Consider the following 24,124-nt stretch of genomic DNA (forward strand, 5'->3'; position numbering starts at 1 on the left):
ATAACGAATAGAATTAATATTCACAGTGTTGCAGAGCGAGTAGCAATTCTAATATGGTTTTTCAATACAACCTAAGTAGAAGACAGATATCATCCGTGATTCACTTTTAGTTTCCCTTTAAGATTAATATGCATTAATGTACAACACGTCGGATTCGTGAGGTATTCAGTGTACCTGTACTCTAAACGGAATGAAAAACCTTCTCTGATACTGATGGCGCTGGTGGCGGTGGTTTGAAGTCGAGATTATTGTCAGTAAACACCATTTAAATAATAAATTACAAAACTCAAATCTATAAAAAACATACGTTATAAGTTAATTAGTAAACATGCATGCAATTCGTATTAAAATTCCTTTCCTGACTTTCTGGGTGACTGAATATAGGTTTGTAAGGACAGGATTTAATCTTTGGTTAAATCGTGCAGACACGTTGCAAAATACATTGCCGTCAAACAATACCATACTTTGATCAACTTCAAAAATGTCTGTAATTGCCAATAGCGCTTGTCATGTCTCCGATCGTCTTTAATCATCTAGCGTTCCCTTGAGTAATCAGCTGTTGTAGGTACTCGAATGTCCCATCACTCCCTACAGAACTTACAGAGTATTGCGTAATTCACTTGATTCGATATTGATGTGCCTTCAATTTGAATTTTTTCCATGGTGAGATTTGTCGATGTGTGATTTTATTATCCCGGCTTTAAAAGGTAGTTGTCATCTTCTGTCAGTCAACTGCAACAGATTAGTGCAAATCTGTCAAGCACTTTCATGCTAACGACCTAGATGTACGTTATTGTCTGATGTGCGCTTTAATACGTTGAATGTGTTGAACATTCTCCAAATTATTTCAGAATAATTTTGTCGTCGTCATTCAAATATGATTTCCAACTATAGATGGATCGGTATGTATGACAAGATTGACACAGCTTGTGCCCGTCGTTCTGTAAGTATTCGTTGAATGAACGTTCGTCACTTTTCGGTTCCTTAACAGTGATATGGAGGCCATTGACGTCATAAACTATTGCTTTATGGACTCCATATGTAAATTGCAAGCATGCGATATAACGTGGTTATACTGCCGCACATTATATCCATTAACCAATAAGATGCCGCGTTAAAACTCAAATTTTTCGATGTCACATCACAACATAATGGTTATCGTGTATCATGTGGTCACATTGAGTGTTACATATTGAATATCTTTGTGAAATAGTACATGGTACAAAACTGTCTTATTACAACGACTATAGCAGCCTTAATAACCGAACACGTGTATTACAAAAGAGTGTACAACTAATATAGTAGCCTTATTAACCTACACTGTACACGTGTGTTAGAAAAGTGTGTGTAGCGGTTATAGCAGCCTTAATATTCGTACACGTGTGTTAGAAAAGTGTGTGCAACGGCTATAGCAGCCTCAATAACCGTACACGTGTGTTACAAAAGTGTGTGCAACGGTTATAGCAGCCTTAATAATCGTACATTTTATATGACTTGGAATTAACCTCCTCATCTGTTTCGTATTTGTAATCTTGCTTTGTATCCAATCAAAACTTGACAAGTCTGAAAAAGTACATAATAGATATCATATATGAATTAAAAAAGCTATAAAAATCATTTAAGTTACTCGATACAAATGGAATGATAAATTTGTCTGGTATTTTTTTTTCTAGCATAACATGATGCCCAGGTTTGATGTATTATTAGCGATAAATGTTAAGAAAACATTCTTTAAACTCTAAATATATCGTCGATGGCTATCCATCGTCGGTTGTTCTGATCTTTGCCGAAAGTTTTGTGGTAAGTATGCAATATATTTACACGGTGGTACAAAAGTCAAACAAGTTAAAATGATATATGTAGGTTTGTTCCAGAAATTGGCACCAGAAAGTTAATACAATTTTCAGTTTTTTGTCCTAAGTGTATATACATGAAGTAAAATAAAGGCTTTCAATCAGTTTTAACCAGTAACACATAAATCTACAAACATTTTTAGCATAAATGTGTCTTGATGAACTCTAAAGTAGGTTTAGAGTCATTCCATCGTGAAAGCTTAAACCAACTCAAATGTTTATGGCATATTACTCAACTGGGAATATGTGTATTCAATAACATGTTTGTGAAAGTCAGTGTTTCTTGCCTATAAGGATATGATGAACCAGTTTAGGTCTGTTGCTTTCGCTTTTTTATTATTATAATGTTTAGATGTTTTCCCCATACCTTTGATTTCACAGAAGTCACTTATAAATACTACAACATCACATATGTTATTAATTATTTCAACAATAATACAAATTGGATTAGAACATTTCTGAATAAACTGCGGTAAATTAAATGATAATACTTTATTGTGGTACTGTAATACTCATTGTCATTGTGGTACTGTAATACCCATTGTCATTGTGGTACTGTAATACCCATTGTTATTGTGGTACTGTAAAACCCATTGTCATTGTGGTACTGTAATATCCATTGTCATTGTGGTACTGTAATACTCATTGTTATTGTGGTACTGTAATGTCCATTGTCATTGTGGTACTGTAATACTCATTGTTATTGTTGTACTGTAATACCCATTGTTATTGTGGTACTGTAATACCCATTGTCATTGTGGTACTGTAATACGCATACCAATTGTTATTGTGGTACAGTAAACCCATTGTCATTGTGGTACAGTAATACCCATTGTCATTGTGGTACTGAAATACTCATTGTTATTGTGGTACAGTAAACCCATTGTTATTGTGGTACTGTAAACCCATTGTTATTGTGGTACTGTAATATCCATTGTTATTGTGGTACAGTAATACCCATTGTCATTGTGGTACTGAAATATCCATTGTTATTGTGGTACTGTAATACTCATTGTTATTGTTGTACTGTAATACCCATTGTCATTGTGGTACATACTCATTGTTATTGTGGTACTGAAATACCCATTGTCATTGTGGTACATACTCATTGTTATTGTGGTACTGTATAACCCATTGTCATTGTGGTACATACTCATTGTTATTGTGGTACAGTAAACCCATTGTTATTGTGGTACTGAAATACCCATTGTTATTGTGGTACTGTAATACTCATTATCATTGTGGTACTGAAATACCCATTGTTATTGTGGTACAGTAAACCCATTGTTATTGTGGTACTGTTATACCCATTGTTATTGTGGTACTGTAATACCCATTGTCATTGTGGTACTGTAATACCTATTGTCATTGTAGTACTGTAATACCCATTATTGTGGTACTGTAATACTCATTGTTATTATGGTACTGTAATACCCATTGTTATTGTGGTACAGTAATACCCATTATATGTTGTTGATACGTTTCTAAATGTCTGTACATATCAATTATGGTGACAGTTTGTAAACTAGTCATTGTCTTTATACACTGCCGATGTCAATAAACCAATCATTATTCGAGATTAATAGAATAATTATGTAGTCAGGAAAGACGCCTTTGCATATCTTTATTTTCAAACTTCCTCCTCACAGTTTGGGAAAACAATTAGTAAAGTGTCTTAACCAATTTGGAATTCCCAAAGTGAGATAGTATGAGTGGGTTGTAAATGTATGTCTGATAATGAGCATGTCACGCTTTACGTCAGATGTTTATCGACTTATTTCTCCTTATATTCTTGTTAACGATATTTCATTTTCAAACAGCTGACGTAAATGCGATCCTTAATATTAGAAAAATGTGACCTAAAGTTCATTGTACATATTAAGTCTTAGGCATAAAAGGTTGATCTATTGATGTGCATGTCTTCTCGGCATCCCTGTTATACTAATGCGGGAGGACATAGTTCTGTTTATCGCACACTGTTGATGATATGGCTTGCCTGTTAAAGGTACCTGCGGCCTTTCTTATACAAGATCCAATGCATTGCACGACAGTAGTACGCTACATCTGAATGACATTGGTTTAGGTATTTCTCATCTTAAGTATTAGTCAAAATATCCATAATTTTTTTAGGTTTGGAGACAAAACCCTTTGCATTTCGAATATACAAGAAACGTTTTTTTTGTCGATTCAATATCAACACATCCACCAAACGTTAAAATGGATGTTCTTGTGTGAGCAGCTGGTTAAACATTAGATTCATTTTTATATAACTCTTGAAGAAAAGTACGATCTCAACTGGCACGCCATCGCTCAATATATCCCTTGTTACTGGTATTTAATTGTTATATAATATGACGATATGGACAAGTTGGATGTGAGTTACATGTTACATAAACGCATTATTCACTTTCATTCTAATTAACGTCTATTTCTCAGTATTGTTGGTCCAAATGGAAGCACATTGGGAGGGGGTCTTAATGAAACTGTGAAACTGATATCTACATCAACACTGTTCTATAGGATATTCCGATAGCTATTGCCTCTTGAAATGGCCGACAGAAGATAATTTCTTTCTCAATCTCCGACCTGCAAGAGCGAGTATGCCAATGATGGCGATAAAGAGATTATATATATTGACAGGAATAATGAAAGGCGGGTTTCCCTTAGTTACCAGGTTGAACAAAATTAACATAAATGGAGTATTTGCAGTAGTAATATATTCAGGGAATGGCCACTTATTTTAAAGCAGTCGTATTTTAGTCATGATACGCCTAGAGCATTTTCTGCCAAGATAGTATAAAATATAACACTTCCATGTGCACATTGATTTACCTATGTACCTGTACGTTAAGATTTGCTTGATCAAACATGTGCGAGATCAAAGGAAAACATGCGTATCGTTACTTCATCATGCTAATCTGTATATATCAATACCATTCGCATTCGTGTTGGGGTTTTATCACCAACGAAAATGGTAGGATATCCCTACCTGCGAAAGACAGCCGCTTAGTAATGCGACATATTGTATAATACTGGAGAATGTGGGCGGTCAAGAAAGAGAAAGGTGTCTTTAGCTAAAATAACAGGGTCGATATATACCGGCATGTTCTTTGGTGGAGTAAAGGAAATTCACAAGAGCTAAAGTGGATGACGAATCATTGACGTAAAATGGATATTATATGCACAAACATTCGTAATGTGAAATGTCTGTCAGGCAGGCAGTGTGACGTCAGTATCACGTGTCAGGATAATATTAATGCGGACATGTTTCTCTCTCGTTATGGCACGGTATGGTACTGGTAGGTGGTACCGTTACATGGTATAATGTCTTAGACACACATCCAGATGTGCATAATACCCAAAGGGTTAATATTGTGCCGGTTTTGTATTTCTGTGACCAAAAGATCCTTCAATTACTTGCTATTTACCTTCTTCCCTGCCTTTTTAAAATAGTACCTTGTGGCACAGTATATATAATCAGATTAATCTCGAATCTAATTTTCAATCCAAATAAAAACGTTTGTAAATACGTTCGTTTTAGAACTCATTGCAACCCTTTTTGTTTGACATAAATTAATTAAGATACGGTTTAAACATTAATACATCTATAAAACTAAAATTGACTTAGTAAGTCATCGAAGTATTCCTCATCTGACTATCTTTAAGTGATAGTTATATAAAATAAATACGAAAGAAAATATTCTAAATGGCATCATGTTATTTCTACATGTAAGAGGTCGTGTGTACTAGTGGTTTCCTAACAAAAACTGCACCAATACGCAGTGCATCAGTACTAATATGATGATCAGATAACTGACTACAGGATACGAACTCTTACCCGGTCAAACACAGGGCGGACATGCCGAGAGAAAGCCGTTATGATAGCAACATGACTGGGAAGACAGCAGGAGGCAAAGTCATCAAGCGAGACACAAAAATAAAGAGTTCGACCCTACTCACCTCTAACGGTATTTTGCTACAGGGTATGGTGGCCTTTATCTTCCATCGAGAACCAGCTTGACGTACGATCTAGTTTTACTCAAGACGGACCATAATGTGTCTAGCATTGGGCCAGGTCAGATTTTAGTTTGCCGATCTAGTAGCAGTGGTCACTTTAAGTAAGGACAGCCTCCCCGTGTATACAACATGAATGCATGTGTTGAATGAGTATGCTTTCGGGAGGCTGTGTTATGTTCATGTTTGTCTCCTTGTGATAGTTCGGAACGGATGCTGATTTTATAGTGCTACCTTAGTGAAGTCAGAGTCTTAGAGTTAATGAAATGACACAGGCGATGTCATTTTACGACTTATGCAACCGATGATGACTTCAGAATGTAGATAAGCGGTCTGTTTTTTTTATGTTTCAGTAGTTTGCATGATGATCAGATCTCGGGTCCCAGACACAACGGTCACGTAGTTCCAGACCTTATCGCCAAGAGACGAGATCACTGAAACAGTGAAGATTGTGTTTCTTGTTTTTACCTTAAGGGGTATTTCTCATTTCCACATATCAGTTGTATCATCATTTACACATCGGTGTAAATTACTTCTGAATCAGTATTACTTCTGAATCAATATCGTGGCAGACCTATGATACACATCAAACACAGACAATTTCTTTCGCAGAGATGATGCCTACTGTTCCTGTTACGTATGTTTGCTTTTAAAGTACAGTACTGTTATCTCGATTTTTACATTCATTATACAATATTTAACAGATCTGCACACGCTAACGGCATCTCTTAGTCAATTCGGGTAAACACGAAATGACGTTCTCAAATAAACTCGCATTTATTGTGAATGTGATTGCTTTCTGTCCGTTTAATTGGATTGATATTTGGTCTTTTAAAGCAGATATAACGAAATGATATGATCCTAAATATTCCAGAAAAAGAATATCTAGTTACATAGTTAAATGCCTTGAGTCGGTTGTATCTGTATGTTAGCATCTGTCAGATTTAAAGTATATACAGGAACTGCGCTTGCGTGTATAATCACGTGCAAATCATCGCTGTTGACGTTATATCATATGTAAATACTCCTTCTTCTGCAAGCGTAATGGTTTATTTTTCAATGTTATCGGTTGGATAAATCCTATACATGTATATACACTGTATATGTAGATACTATAGATGCATCTTGTCAAAGAGCATCGTATAAAACCCGGAACGAGCCATAGAATTTCTCCGACATTTACTAACGTGGTATCTATTTCATATTTTCGATAAGAAACCTTAAATACAATTGAATGGAAAAAATTAACATTTAAAATTCGTGAGTGCGATTGATTTTTAATAGACATTATACCATGTAATGCTTCAGTCTTTAGAGGATTTTATTATGCCGTTGTAATCCATTATACATTGGGTGGTACTTTCTGAAATACATTCTGAGGTTGGCTGGGAATAATGTCAAAATGATCTCAACATGCCGCCGAAACCATACTTTATGATTATCAGCAATTTACCCAAATTGAACATTGCATGTAATAAGATAATGTTATAATGATACACTCAACATCAAGTTTATTGAATTATGTACCACATTTAATATAGAAAATATGTTCACGTACAGTACGGTAAATAATTGTAATTGACAGCTGCATCGATTGACAATGCATCAAGAATTTTTTTTTGCAAATATTAATGTATAATTACAAATTTACCGGGGCGGTAAGATAGAGAAGCCATGGGGCATGCGATATGCCGATCGAAGCAATATTTGAACAACAAATATATTGAAGCTATAAACATGTTACTGATGTTTGCAGTCGAACTAAAATTGCTTGGAAATAATCCTAGGTTCCTGATAATAACAGTCGATCTAAAGTTGTTTCGGACTATCCTAGGTTCCTGGTGTTAATTAGTCGAACTAAAGTTGATTGGAACTAATCCTATGTTCTTCATGTTAAAAGCCGAACTACAATTGATTGGAACTAATCCTAGGTTCCTGGTGTTAATAGTTGAACTAAAGTTGATTGGAACTAATCCTATGTTCTTCATGTTAAAAGCCGAACTATAATTGATTGGAAGTAATCCTAGGTTCCTGGTGTGAATAGTTGAACTAAAGTTGATTGGAACTAATCCTATGTTCTTCATGTTAAAAGCCGAACTACAATTGATTGGAACTAATCCTAAGTTCCTGGTGTTAATAGCCAAACCAAAATCTATATTGTCACTTTGCTAAGTTTCTGATATCAACAGATAATTAAAGTATGTCTTGCCTCTTAATCTATGTTGTCTGATGTTGACAGGTCAGCTATAATATCTATTGTTTTATATAAAAGGTTTCTGATTTTAACCGTTAACTAAAATGTGTTGGAACTGATACTGGATGCCTGATTCTAAGTTAAACCCAATAAACGAATGACAGTTCTTGGTTTTAACAGCTGAAACAAAACTTTATTGGAACTAATAAGGGTTTCTGGATTTAACAGTTGAACAAAACTTTATTGGAACTAATAAGGGTTTCTGAATTTAACAGTTGAACTCACGCGCTTCGGAATTAATACTGAGATACTACTAGTAATAACAAGTGTTGAACAAACATTTGTAGGAAATAACGATCTTAGTTAGTAGTCGGATTAAATTTCATCAGCACTTCGACTGGCTTCTTGGTTTTAATAGTCGGATCTAGATTAGAAATATTAACAACGGATTAATGATTCTTTACGGTGTCTTCGGTATTAAGGTTGCGTCTTTGTGTTTGTGACGGGTTGATGTCATGTTGACACAAATATTTCATTTTTCTCTTACCTTGGCCCCATCAAGTCCCCATTAGTGTAGACAATATCAGAAAAATATATCATCCTGAACCAAAGTGTCGTTACTGGCCATGCTGTAGAACTTGAATGTGATTTACCCGTCTATCTGACAAACACCTACATGGCCTAGCCATACCATTTTATCTACCTTATCAGGTAAGGTTGGCGGACACTCACACTGGAAAATTGATTTATAGTTTCCATGAGCTAACATCAAAATCTACATTATCTATACAAGGATGAGCATATTTATGTTATCTCGTTACTTTACCGGTCGGAGTTTTTCAACAACAGTTGCACCAGTCACCTCATTCCAGATGTTAATTTCCCTATTGGGGTTAAGGCAGCATTAAACATCCTATTTGTATGCCGTCTTTTGACGTGAGAAATAACGATACTGGTAAATAATTGATGTGGAGTGTAGCTATCGGACATTATACAAGGATGTACATATGGACGTTAATGGTCTGTATGGAACGTTGTCACCTCAATTTTGATGACCATGCCAAGATGATGAGGCCTACCTCAATAGTGAGAACGTGACCTTATATCAATTGTGTTGGTACTGGAGCTATCTGATATAGATGTTGGAATTGTTATCTATTACATATATCAATACTCTATGACAAGGTTAAAACTTTCTTTTTACTTTTTCTGAAATACTAACCTGACTTTAAATACAACTTTTTAATGCCTCCAGCCTTGTGCAATAAAACACATGGTCAACGACAAGCACATCAAGTCAATTGTTTTTAAAATTATTACATAATGCTTTTGATTTTCCTTGACTACACGCAAAAGCTATATATTTTAAACTTTAAACTATTGCACGACTAAAATGAATATTGCACGGTCACGTGCGAACTATTGAACAGGGCCTAAATGAAACTTTGCCATTGATATGTACATCAACACTGTTCTATACGAGGTCCGATAGCTGTTGCCTCTTGAAGTGGCCGACAGAAGGTAATTTCTTTCGCAATCTCCGACCTGCAAGAGCGAGTGTGTCAATGATGGCGATAAAGAGATTATATATATTGACAGGAATAATGAAAGGCGGGTTTCCCTTAGTTGCCAGGTTGAACAAAATTAACATAAATGGAGTATTTGCAGTAGTAATATATTCAGGGAATTGCCACTTATTTTAAAGCAGTCGTATTTTAGTTATGATATGCCTAGAGCTTTTTTGTGCGTTCTTCGTTTTCAAGATTTTTCTGATTAATATCAAATAAGATTGATAAATCCAGACGAATATTTAATACTTTTCCTAAGTTTTTTTCCAACGTCGTCTTGAGATGATGAAAATATCTCTGCCATTATCAGAATGTTGACATACGATGTCCAAATGACGTCATAATAACTGATTTTGTGCCATTCAATATTTATCAATTATGGATCTTTAATGGGGTCAATAGGGTGTTAATCCGACCTAAAAGAATCAAATATTGTATAGTGGAATTATTTCATGTTTCGTGATAAAAGTTAATGTATACTTCGGCATTAATTGTGACGTCACAATGATAATGACGTTATAAACGCAATGTTGACTTGATGTCTCTAAAACTAAAATCATTATGCTGATATGTTTTAGCCAGTGAGAACTGAGGAAGATCGGACCATATATATAACATAACGTTTACATTGCAGTCATGTGCCAATACACTCTGCACTATTTCGCTATAACGTTTTACATGGAAAAAGCTGAAAATAGTCGATCTAAGAATATACACAGCAACACATTATGTAATAAAAACGTTTATGACCGCTAGGTCACGACAAATCATGCCAATATGAATCACACACAAATTACTGTATTTCTGGTTAAATAGGAGCTACCTTCTTACATATATTCAGATAGGAAGAGATGAAATAGTGTCCGACTACTAAGCCAGAAATCCTGGCTCACAGATGTATTTTAAAAATGATTACTTCTATTACAATTATAATCCATCCTACTTCTTTGTCGTTACAACATGACGTTAATTGTTCCGTTTGTTGTGTTCCTTGTTATTTTGTACGGGTCGTTTGGACAATGCGACCTTCTATTGTGCAGATTTGTATCATCCATTGCTCCCGTTGTAAATGCACACTTGATTTATTTTAAAACAATTGTGAAACACGTTATATCAACTCATATTAATCACACCTGTTGGCCCGGATTGAAGCGCGCGAGGGGTCTTGATGTGGGAGGAAACCAGAAAACCCGGGAACAACCCACCTGGTCGGAAAGGTGACCCCGTACCTTATCATCTTCCGATCTCCAGTTTACCCCCGTTATTGAGACCCAGTGTAATGAGGGATTAAATTGCATTGCATGTATTTCAAAACAAATATCCAATACAGGAATATTACCCTAGGTACCTTATATATTACAGAAGAATCAATAATATTTAAATGAAAAAGGAAACACTAGTGTATGAATGGTAATTTACATTTAGAATTGTATTAACTCTGTAGAAAAAAAAATTCCCTCTCGAGGCAAACAAACGTTGAGACTGTTTTCATTACAACAAGGTGTATAGAGGTCAACGACACTTGTGGTCACCTTGATCCAAGGTCATGACTCTCCATTCCATTATGTATAGGGGATATCCGATAGTTGATCCCAGCCTTATCTAAGGACACAGGGGAGCACACAGTTTTCTGTAATGATACACGGTTTTGGAAATGCCTGGGTGTATGTATTTCATTGACTTATCGTCTATAATCAGAAATTATTATTTGTTTTATCTCAGAATGCCATAATTACGCCAATCTATCAAGTTTGGCCTTTCATATCTATGATGAAACCTAGTAGTATTTTACACTTCAAATGGGAATAGTTGTATTCCTAGCTCAAAGCCTCATGAGAGAATATGGGGAATATGTACATGTACTTGTTTAATGGTCAGACATTGTATTCTCTTTCTAGTGTCTGTGTATCAGTGGATAACAAAACACGTAACTACAAAAGTAGTAATGTAAGTTATGTGAATTAGTTATATAGGGTTATTAATCAGCCAATTCCATATTGGCACTATTATAAGTCCAAGGTCTGTCTTATTGGCCCGATAATATGACAGACTGAGGCCTCATAGCAGGGCCGTTGTGGAAGTGGCGGATTAATGACACTTTTATTTATTAACTGCCTGTATCATTTTTTGCTTTAATACATTAACAACAGTAAATCAAATAAGTTCAACGATTTCAATAACCACAATTTTAATTTTGGATCAATTGATTTTTTCTTGCGAACTTAAGCATATTCCATTTTCTTTTGTGGATGTCTGAGAACGATGTTAATGTTTTCTCCTGATATGTTTGCCCCTGAGAACAGAGTAGAGGACAAACTATTGTTTTATATGTCATCAGGTCTGAACACTTCGCCTTCGTCTGCCAACGTTTCGCAGAAAATGACGCTCGCAGTATATAAGTTTAGAAGTGTTCCGAATAGGGGGGGGGGGGGGGGGGGTGGGAGGTTTCAATTAGGGGGGGGGGGTGTGGGGGTGGGGAGGGGGGGGGGGGGGGGTGAGGTTCAATTGGCGTGTTTTTGATATTGGTCCATTTGATCTTATATTGGCTATTTAACCCCATATTGTTTTCAATGATATTAATAGGACAGTTTTCTCATATTAGTACCGATATGTGAGTAGTTAATTGATATAAAATAGTTATATACAGAAATTAAATGAAATAGTTTTGTAATATAGTTTTGTACAGTAGTTATATCAAGTTGTTCACGCTACTCATCAAATGAACATTCGTGCATTATTACGAGTAAATGCCATACACTATAAACCGCTAGACAGTGTTCCGTAAACATCTCATCAATGTTCAATGAAAGATTCTAATCCACCACACTACTCAAGTTAGTACAACGACATCAACACATTACCACAGAACGAAATCTAAAGACATCTAAGCCATCGGGCATCAGGCTTTATAATACGGTTAAAAAGCATCAAAAGAATCAATTTATTATGCACACTAATGCATATCTGTTTTTCTCCAGGTATCCTCCATCCCAGCCAAACCTCCGTATTTGACCTCATCGATGACCTCCTGATACGAATGGGTACAAACATCACTGTAACGTATATCAACGCCACCGCCAGCAGCGAAAATCTCGACCACTACCAAAACGGTAAGTTGGTATTTAATGACTGGTATGGATGTTTATGTGGCCTCAGTTCCTGCTTAACAGGTGCGGATTTAACGTATCTATGTTTTATACATATTTCCCAACATAATCTTAGTGAGGGAGACATTAATTCAACTGTTCACACCACGTCATATGTTGTAGACTTGTATTTGTTTGGAGGCATGCTTAGCGACTTAAAGTGGGCCTCCACTAAAGAGAATCATCGTTTTTTGGGGTTTTTTTTGTTGTTTTTTTTTGTTTTGTTTTTTCCTTACTTAGAATATATTTAGGGAACTAAAGTACACGTGACTTCCCTTTGTAACTCTGGGGACCTTTATACATTCTCTTCGTTCATGTCAACACTTTCTCTCTGTTTTTTTCTCTCTTGAAGGTCTAATCAACTATCTTCATATGAACTGTAGCTGTCGAGAGGACAGTGACCACTATCAAAACAAACAAACAAAATTGTATAAAAGTCAACATGTTTTATTGATTTACTGTCAGTCGTATTAAGGAATGCAATTCGTACCTATATAAAAGGTGTTAGCGCATTGCATTGTTACAATTACTGCCAATCAGCCTACTGTGTAAATGTCACTTACACAACCCTGGCTAAGCAGTAAACCACAGTTATTGATGACGTCATCATACTGGAAGTATTAATCGTGATCTCAATTCATTCGAAATGTAACACAGCATTTGATTGGTGGATTAACATAGATTACACTGCCATTAGTATGTGACGCCTAGAAGACGATTTTCAATGACGTTAAATATCTCGAATGGCTAAGAAATGACAGAAAATGACGTCCTGAATTAAAACATAAACCCTGAAGGTCAATTACTTTTTGGAATGGTACTGATAAAAGCTTTATTCAAGGTTATGTTGTCTCAAATGGGTATAGTCCTGGTTATGACCTCAGCCGAGTGACGTCACAAACATAATCAGTTATAGATAAACGTACTTTAACTTCTATCGTTGTATTGATATTGTAGTGAAGGCTCCCGTTTAATGGTCAATCAAAAACTAAGCAATGTATAGTTATATTAGAATTGTAATAAACAAAAATAAAAATGTGAAACAAAGCATTACTATCCGATTTTACGTAGTTTTAATGGGTCGTGATTGATTGTCCCAGCTAGCCTATCTCTAGGAATGTAGACAGAGGAATGTTATTTGAGATGAGATCATAACATGCAAACGAGAAAAAAATAAAGTTACATACCTATATACATCAAACACAATAGCCTGTTGTCGGGGTTGAACAAACAAGTATACCCTAGCGTTTTCACACTAAAAGCCCGGGAGGTTATATCAATGGTATTTCGTGTCATTTCGGTTTCCTATCAATGTGTAATTGTAAAGGTCAATGTTTCCGAGAAATAGCACGACTAGCGGTGATCAGAGGTGACAGTTCCCAGAATCTCATTTACTTTGGATAATTGGCGAGTTTATACAATTAAGGACGCCTGATTCATATTGTAAATGTAAAAAAACAATTCTACCTAGATGTCAAGGTACTATAATATAGTGCAAAATAATTATATACGAAAACACAATTATATCGTGGTAGTCAGAAAAATGTATTGCGACCTTAAAAAAGTTTCAGGTACGTTATTAGATAAAAATAACAGTAATACAAGATAAACATTTTACTCCTACAATTGTAACCAGGGGTTACAAGAGATGAGACAGCGTTACCCTCTGAGACGTATCTATTATTAATACATATTAAGGGAGACTTAGGAAGAAATATAAAATAAAATCACATTTAATTATCAGATTAATATAAATACAAAATGTGTCGAATATGATATATAACTATATCGTACACATGTTTCTTTCACTTCAAAAACAAAAACGAGTATCGCGATAATGATATAGCCATACTTCATCGACGACACACGTCTTACGAATCTAGGTAAAACCTGATTAAGTCATAGCCTCGAATGAGAGTTAGGGTGGTGACAACGGAACCATATGGCATATCGACAGGCACCAAACACGTATGGTTCCATATCGTGTTAAGGGATTTTCCAACTGAGATCTTGATGTTGTGAATAAAACTGTCCCTAGGTCATCATGAACCTTCATCTATCGGAACTTTGTGTTGTTAAACTGGTTAGGACCCAGAAGTATTGAAATTAAAAATATAAGTCCAAGTTGGTCCTAAATACATATTGCTCATTACGGTACATATGTATATACAATGTGAACTATAGTGAGTCTTGAATTCTTGATTTTGTGTATTTGCAGCAGACGAAATCGTTAAAACACAGAAGATATCAGCATTAATTGGACATTTTAGTGAAACGTTCGCCGTAGCTACAGAACATAACCGGATACCATACTTTGTGACAGATATGGTGCCCTGGGATTGGCGCCAACATCGGTTTCTTATCCGGATTATACCTGATATAAGTGTGTTCCGAATGGCCATATGTGACATCCTAAAGTATTTTAATTGGATGCGAGTTGGAATCTTATATGATAACGATGCAGGTAAGTGCGACAAGATTGATCATAATTTGCTAAGGTCAAATAAGAGACCATTGTCCGTTCTTTCTTTCCTTTGGCACACCGACATCATTACAATGTTTCACGTCATAAATTAGACGTCATTGTTTGAGATTGATTTAGAACAGCATGCCTCCTTTTGACAAGAACGCACTTCATACCATTACCTGAGTACTATAAGCTCGTCATGTCTTTATCTAATGTCTAATGTAGGTAGTAGGCTCTGCAATTATCTCAGGTGCTAAAAACACACTCCTTTTTTAATTGGCATCTTAGGCAGCATACCGTGACAACATATGATGTGCTAGATAGCACCACAGAGTGTTTACCTGGCGTGCTCTGATTTTACTCGTAGTGGTACGTACAATAATAGGCTATCATTGGGTATGTTAGATTCCTCAACATGAGTTAGAGTTAAAGATATGTCTTGTGCTACATAGCACACCATAACAAGTATCTAGATATAACACCATGACATAAGTTGTACTTAGATACCACACCATGACATAAGTTGTACTTAGATATCACACCATGACATAAGTTGTACTTATATATCACACCATGGACATAAGTTGTACGTATTTATATATCACACCACGATATAAGTTGTACTTAGATATCACAGCATGACATACGTTGTACTTAGATATCACACCATGATATAAGTTGTACTTAGATATCACACCATGATATAAGTTGTACTTAGATATCACAGCATGACATACGTTGTACTTAGATATCACATCATGATATAAGTTGTACTTAGATATCACACCATGACATAAGTTGTACTTAGATACCACACCATGATATAGTTGTACTTATATATCACACCATGGCATAAGTTGACGTATTTATTTATCACACCACGACATAAGTTGTACTTAGATACCACACCATGACATAAGTTGTACTTAGATACCACACCATGACATAAGTTGTACTTAGATATCACAGCATGACAAGTTGACGTATCTAGATATCACACCATGACATAAGTTGTACTTAGATATCACAGCATGACATAAGTTGTACTTATATACCACACCATGACATAATTTGTAACTATATATCACACCATGACATAAGTTGTACTTATATATAATATCATGACATAAGTTGTACTTAGATACAACACCAAGTCATAAGTTGTACTTAGATACAACACCAAGTCATAAGTTGTACATAGATACCACACCATGACATAAGTTGTACTTAGATATAACACCATGACATAAGTTGTACTTAGATACCACACCATGACATAAATTGTACTTAGATATCACACCATGACATAAGTTGTACTTAGGTATCACACCATGACATAAGTTGTACTTAGATATAACACCATGACATAAGTTGTACTTATATATCCCACCATGACATAAGTTGTACTTAGATATAACACCATGACATAAGTTGTATTTAGATACCACACCATGACATAAGTTGTACTTAGAAAGCACACCGTGTTTTTATTTGATAGGGTTGATAAAACACTATGGTTTATTCTAGTGCTTTATAACCTTTGAATGTTTATTGAACAAATGACCACATCTTGCTTGGCCCAGATGTTCAAAAGGTGATTAAGCTAATCACAGTTTAACAACAGTTTTAAAAACCTGATAGAAATCACTTCTGGTAAAACTAACTTGACAAAATTTTATGAAACTATTACACTCCTCAGTTTCTTTCTTCCTGCCTATTTCAAGGAATATAGACACGAAAGTTTTGAAGAAAATGGAAATGAGATTTTCACTAATCAAGTAATTAAGCTAAACAACTTTTGAACAACTGGGCCGTGGGCGGTATTGTGGCTAATGGTGTACGTATGTTAACCGTTAGATATGTATCTCCATAAAGTTCGATATCTATAATACTACAAAATACACAGTGCCTCTCTTCCCTATATAGAAACATTATATATGAGATGATATCCAAGAACATGATATATATATATGTACCGCACTGGGATCACCGTATATAACAAAGGTCATAGCAAATGTCTTATTTCAATTCGCACAAGGAAGCGGGTTAATTTATATATGTGTTGCACAGTATGCACTATACAGGTACTTTCAAAATGACATCGACCTGAATGTGTTTTAAACCGTCAGCTGAGACTGAGATGACAAAATGCTTGAGATTGTACATGTATTGTTTACCAGCCCAATGACAGTAAATAAGGCCAACATTCTTTAGATGCTATATGCATATACAATACTACCTCTGTAGTATATGTTCTTTTTTTAGGAAGAATTATACATAAATAAGTAATGCAGCTTAAAATCTACCGGGTGAATATTATTGAAATTCTCATTTTAAATATGACCCCATGAACGCCATTCACTGCTACACAAATTAGTCTTACATACACCATAATGAAGAATTTGACAACAACGTCGCAAAGCCTTTTTATATGGAACGTGTGATGACTGATGTAGGGAAGAGGCCAATATTTGCTACTATCATGTTGAAATAAAACAATACTACAGAAGGATTTCATTTGTCAGCCAGTCCACCCACGAGAGTTAGGTTTGTCAACATTGAGCTACAATTTATTATGAAACTACTTTGTTCTGTCATCGTTGGTTCATTTCGTTATTGCATACCGACTATACACTTAACACAGAACATTGTGACCTTAGAATTCAGTTACATGTTTATTGGTGTATAGAAGTTTTGGCAAAATCCATTTCACTATCGTCATAATTAGTTAGATTGTATCCGAAATATACTTCTTAGATTCTTATAAAGATATTCAGGAATCTGTCGATGTACCAGCAGTGTGGTTTGATATGCGCGTATAGAAAACCCCAACATCCATAAACAAATGAACAGTAACGTGTTGATTAAAGACAAACATTCATAACCATCGTCATTGGTACGATTATACTGGTAATAGATGGCATTTTAATGACATATTCTTAGAAAATATATCATCCGTGTATAGTTTCAGATTTAGAAAACAAAGTACTTAAATCTTCGTATTTATTATTATTCTTGATAAATGATTGATGGGTTAATGATTAATCGAATGAATTGACGATAACATAGCTATAACCAGAAGGTTAATAAAATATATCAGGTGTTTACCAAATCATAACCAATATAATAGTAAGATCTATTACTGCTTTTTCACAATAAATGCACAAAACACTTCAAAAAAATCAGAACAACAGGATAAAATAAATACATTGTACTCCAAAATTATCCATATCTTTACAAAACATTAAAATAATTAAGGGACTGCACATATGAAGACATACGGGTGGAATGCACTGTAGAAAGACCACTGTTTGATATACCCTCTTTTTATTGTATTTGCTTAGACCAAGATAGGTCAACAACCGTGTGGTGTCATGTCATGTTAAGTTAACCCCCATACTAGTCTCTGATTATAAACACAAGGGGGACCTGTCGGCTCTCATTACTGGTTATATAGGCGTGTAGCGATAAGTAATACACTAGACAGAGACATGGGTATGTATGTCTACAGAGCTAAAGAGTCCTATCTATAACTTATTTATGAATATTTCATTACGGCTCAAAGGCTTACATAGGTTAGAATCTCCCATTACTTGGTAAGTCATTCCATTCAACTCAGTGTCAAAATTGTAGGACTTATCTTACAATCAGCTTGACATTAATGATTTATCTACATGTAAACGTACTATATCTCCTATCTCCATTGGAGTTCATGACTTCAAAAACAGGGGCTATGCAAATATCTTCTATTGCTGGTACACTTTTTTCTTTTTGTATTACAATTAAATAATAACCAACCATTTACATAATTAGCAATGAAAACCGTTCAATATACAAAAATTTAATCGGTGATCCGAATCTGACATCGGCATTTCTAAAAACCTTTGTAATGCCAACCTTTGATAAATAACATGTATAGATGCATATTCTTATCGTTGATCATGACAGATATGGTATTTCATTAAGCAATGTTTCATGCTATTCACCCTAGATGTCGTACGTAGTGACTTTTATTGTTGATAGAAGTTATCTGGTTATCTGTTGTTAATTCCATTGTGTTACTGCCACCATAATAAGGTGGTTATATAGAAACACTTTGTCAAGGTGTTTGTCGTAAAGGAGTGGTTGTCATGGAAAATTCTGACAAACAATACTCACGCCGGATTCAAAATGAATTACATGGCCTCTCCATGGTGATATTTACATCGTATAAAGTAGATTGTTCTGTTGTATATGGATATAGTAGGGTTCTATATGATTTATTTCGTAATGTTTTCTTACTAAACATTACCGTTGGATCGTTTTATTTCTAAGTTGTAGATATGTCTGTGAATCTATTTAAACTTCAATACTAGTATGGATTTATTGCGTATAGGAATAGTTAGATAACTGACTATCCAGTTGAAAATATGTATAAGCAGCGTAAGATAAGTTAGTGAAGGTCTGTAATGTAAACACAAGATGTAAGAAAATTTGCGGTAATGCCGGGGTTCAAATAATGCAATTAGATTGAAAACATAAATAAATTCATTAAACATGCTTCTTAAACCTTTTATTGTTACAGCTGAACTTGTGGCTTTTTTCCATGTCACTGGTCGCAAATAGTGAAATACATATGTATTGCCCAAATCAGTGATAAGACAGGGCACACACACACACACACACGCTGATTTTAATTCAATGATGTTCAGTTAAGACGTTGTATATGAAGTAGCAAATATTTTATGTAATAAGTACACTTTTTGTGTGGTATTGCTACACACTATGATTGTGCACAAACAAATCATTTGGAAGCCAACGATCGTGTCACGTTATTTAGGTCCCATGTGAGCCTGCTGGTCTGACAATGTCACCCATCCGTGCCCACAGAGGCTGCAGCTGACACGTTATTTACATGGCTATTCCAGGCGAGTGCCACAGACTGGCATCAGCTCCGTCACGCTGCCGCCTTGTGACACCATCGGTGTATGGAGGCTTGTTGCTGCTGTATACCGTGTATGACTTTTGTTGTGTATGCTCTCTGCAGCCTAAAACAACCGTTTTACATGAAATGTAATTATCTCCCAAGTTCCCGGAAGGTAAATGCGAGGGTGGTATTAGTGCTGTTATTTTTCCAAGTTTAACGTGCTCTAAAGGTCACGTGACTTGAGCTTCTCAACATCACGGCTTTCCTAACGACGTCATTTCTCACGATTGGTCTGTCCTTCATAAAACCTCTGGCGACGTTTTTTCCCTATATGGATAGAACCGGTCGATGTCACTGACATAGTCCTTGACTGGGACATAATTCCGGAAATGTGTGACTAGTGATTAATATCTTGATTGCATTACTCAGTGTAGTTCCGTCGTTATACCGGAAGTGGTTCTTTATGTCAAATATAATTTCGTAACATATTTTCCATAATAAATTATACATAGTTTACGTATTTATTAACAACTCAGTGCTATCGTACGTCATGTACAATCTCTTTTCATATATGCTGACTAAAATATGTATTTATTGACAGAATTGAGAATTCCGTTAATGCCATATAGAACCAAAATCAATTAAACATATATAACAAATTGATGTAAGTTAAAAATTATTTTATATATATGTAATAGTGTTACCACCAAGTAAAATATCATTAACAGCAAGCATCAAATATGCGTCTGTTTCATCAGTAGAATATTGTTGATTTAAGAAGTTGGTTTAGAACTTACTCTGTTTTATTTTTGTTTCAGCATCCCAAGTTGTGATTAACTTAATAGGAAATTATACAGATAGGATCAAAGCATTCAATATTCGCTATAATAGTACGAGTGCTAATGTGAGGAACGCTCTAAAAGAACTAAGAGACAATTACTATGAGAAATTCATCATTTTGTGCTCTTCCAAGAATGCAGACATTGTCCTAACACAAGTAAGTATCGGTCTCAATCCACATGTTTACAATGGACATGTCCTGGTCCCAGTCCGAAAAAAACTATGCATGATAACCCCTCCCTAATCAAGCAGGTAGGTTACATAGATGATTCATTAGCCTAATAAATATATATATATATATATATATATATGTATATAATTTATCAATGTCCTAAACATAGGTAAACTTAAACACAAATAATTTTATTTCCGGAATTTTGTTCTTTTGAACGCCGCATTCGATTCGCCTTTTTCTGGAAAATAAATCTGTGTACTTGACGCAACAAACGGCAATATAATGTCTGGCCCACAGAATGTCTGTATGACAAAAAAAAAAAAAACTTTTGTGATGCCACACATTGTTGGTTTCGAAATCTTGTCAACTTCTGTTTTTTAGAGTTGTAGTATTTTCTCGGTGTTATTTGTATTGTTTTAGTATCTGCAATTGCGGTACAGTTTCAATGGAGTCTTGAGAGCATAAGTTACAAAATGACGTTTTCTAATGGGCATTCTTAATTTGTAAAATATCTGCATCTACATGTCAATAATGCGGCATTATTACTATCCTTTGTTTCCAAAACTTACTAGCATCCATTTCGTTATCATCAATAACCCTCAAATTGGTATCTTCCTCGGAATACATGTGGTGACCGTTAGTCTACTATAGTGTCATCAATATATATTACCTTAGTAAACAATTTAACGTCCTTTACCCTTACGAATAGCGATGGACCTCGAAGTGCACACGAGGTGTTCTCCAAACCGTGTTAGTCTCTAGCGTTACCGTCATATTGGGAGATAACAACGTGATGTATGAACTATAAAATTGCCTGTTGACTTTTGTCGCGCGATTTCTGAAGCTACTCGTGTGATTTATTGCTGCGATTAGATAATTAACATGTCTGTGTGCAGAAACTGCGTAGGCAACTGTTGTCGGTTTGTATAAGTATGTCTGTATTCTGTTGGGGGTCCCAGTTTGAGTTTGGAAATGAATATTTTTTAAAGAAGAATGGGACAAAAGAAATGTCATTTCCCCTACTTTGACGATACCGAATTATTAAAAACACAATGCTAGCGGACGCTCATTTTAATGTTTAATCTACAATATGAACAACCTCCGTAATAAATTCGCTACACTATAATTTGGAAAAAGAATTGACATGTATAGTATCATGTGAAAATTAAACATTGTATTGTAATGTTATATAAGTTTACAATAATGCACTAATTGTATTTGTCTTTTCAGGCATTGTATTTAAGTTTACTTTCCCGTCCAAATACATGGCTGGTTGTTAACATGGTAAGTTAACATTATTAGATGCAAAAACAGGACTCTATCAAAACTCGGGGGGGGGGGGGGGGGGGGGGGGGGGGGGGGGATTTCTTCGTCATTGCACAATAGCCGCGAACAAGGCAATGTTCACATACGTTACATAGTATACTCAGTTTCTTAAGGAAATTGGTCTCAGTAAAATAAACATATACATATACAGTTGGTTTTCTATAAACATATATTCAGAATGTCTGATACATGTTTCTACCACAATAGGTGGGTGTTATTCAACTCCCAAGGCATGAAATTAACATAACAACTGTTGACTATTTTCGTTTATACCACAAGTGGAATAAACCCTAAATGCGTTTCGATTGGAAATCTATTTAACCATGTGGTTAAATGCGATTAGATTGGCTAACAGTTCAAGGCAGCTTTACGAGGTTTCGGAAATGATAACGTACAAGAGGTAGTTCGTATTTGTTTTTGTCATATTTTTGAAAGTACAAATATATTTCTTTCAATTTATTTATAAGAAAAGAATAAACTTGCTCAATATTTGTTATGATATGTAATAAATTGTGATTTTTCTATGCATTTCCGATATTGTCAGTTTTGCATATTAATTAGCAGCGTTTCAATTAAGGTCATATCCTTACACCACACCTGATTTTGATTTTTGATTTTCACTCTCGTTATTTATTTTTTCAAAGTTAAAAAACACACACACACACACACACTTAAGTTCTTGTTTTTGTAACTTTTGAAAAATAAACACCAAGTAAAGTAAGCTCCATATACAACAACCACTCTTTGTGTAACCTCCATATATACGACATTATAGACCAACTTTACAATTACATTGCAATACATGCTTTATTCTACCAGTACACAAATATGAAACGCTAAGTTACTATGCAATATAAAGCATGCACTGTTGACGGAAATGTGCAACGTTTGCTCTTGATGAAAAAAAACAGTCCATGATACTTATCGTCCTGGAATTGTTTCATATCAGCGAAAACCAATGCAATAGAACGGAGTCTAGCAAGACAAGGGAATTCAAACGTGATAAAAAGTATTACACCGTCAAGACCCTAATATCGAGCGTTACACTGATATGTCCATGTCGGCGTGCACGTGCTGCTAATTAGTCCAGCAAATTGTCCAGTGTACATGCCGAATTAACGATGACCATACACTTACTGAATTTCATTTTCAGCGACAAAATATATTATTAAAATGTTTACTGTTCACGTATGTAAACTTATTTCAAATATGTCTTAATTAAGTTATTTTCTCTACGATGCCAGAAACTCATGTCTTGTCTACAACAAGGTATACCCTGCATTTCTAGTTTTTACTGATTTATCTTATAATGTGCCTTAATTTTAAGTCAGAAACACTAACGACATATAATAATTTCATGAAAGCGATTGGCATTTTTATTGTAACCTATACTACAAAGAAGTCTGGTTTTTATCATAAAACTGATCAGAATCGATTCGATCTTTGATTACGCCTCATATCAAGATCTAATTGTTTCTTATTTCTTCACCAATTTCACTCAATCCATAGCATCTGTTTTGTAATACCTTATAATGTACAACTAATCCTATCCATCTATTGTTTACCGCTGTGATAAAAGGTTTTTCTTCACAGTTAGCAGGTGGCGCTGGAAACGTACTGCACCAATAACTGTCC

General features: G+C 35.1%; 1 protein-coding gene across 2 annotated transcripts in view; it reads left to right on the forward strand.

Moving 5' to 3' along the window:
- The window catches only part of LOC117329113 (glutamate receptor U1-like), an 82,294-nt gene that overhangs the window by 36,654 nt on the left and 21,516 nt on the right, over positions 1-24,124 (forward strand). For both annotated transcript variants that reach the window (XM_033886848.1, XM_033886849.1), the window contains exons 2-5: positions 12,608-12,739; positions 14,994-15,239; positions 20,967-21,145; positions 22,394-22,447. In XM_033886848.1, the coding sequence (XP_033742739.1) occupies positions 12,608-12,739; positions 14,994-15,239; positions 20,967-21,145; positions 22,394-22,447 (611 nt within the window). The remainder of the gene's footprint in view (positions 1-12,607; positions 12,740-14,993; positions 15,240-20,966; positions 21,146-22,393; positions 22,448-24,124) is intronic.

Source organism: Pecten maximus, chromosome 6, assembly GCF_902652985.1.
Source record: "Pecten maximus chromosome 6, xPecMax1.1, whole genome shotgun sequence".
NCBI classification, from domain to species: Eukaryota; Metazoa; Mollusca; class Bivalvia; order Pectinida; family Pectinidae; genus Pecten; species Pecten maximus.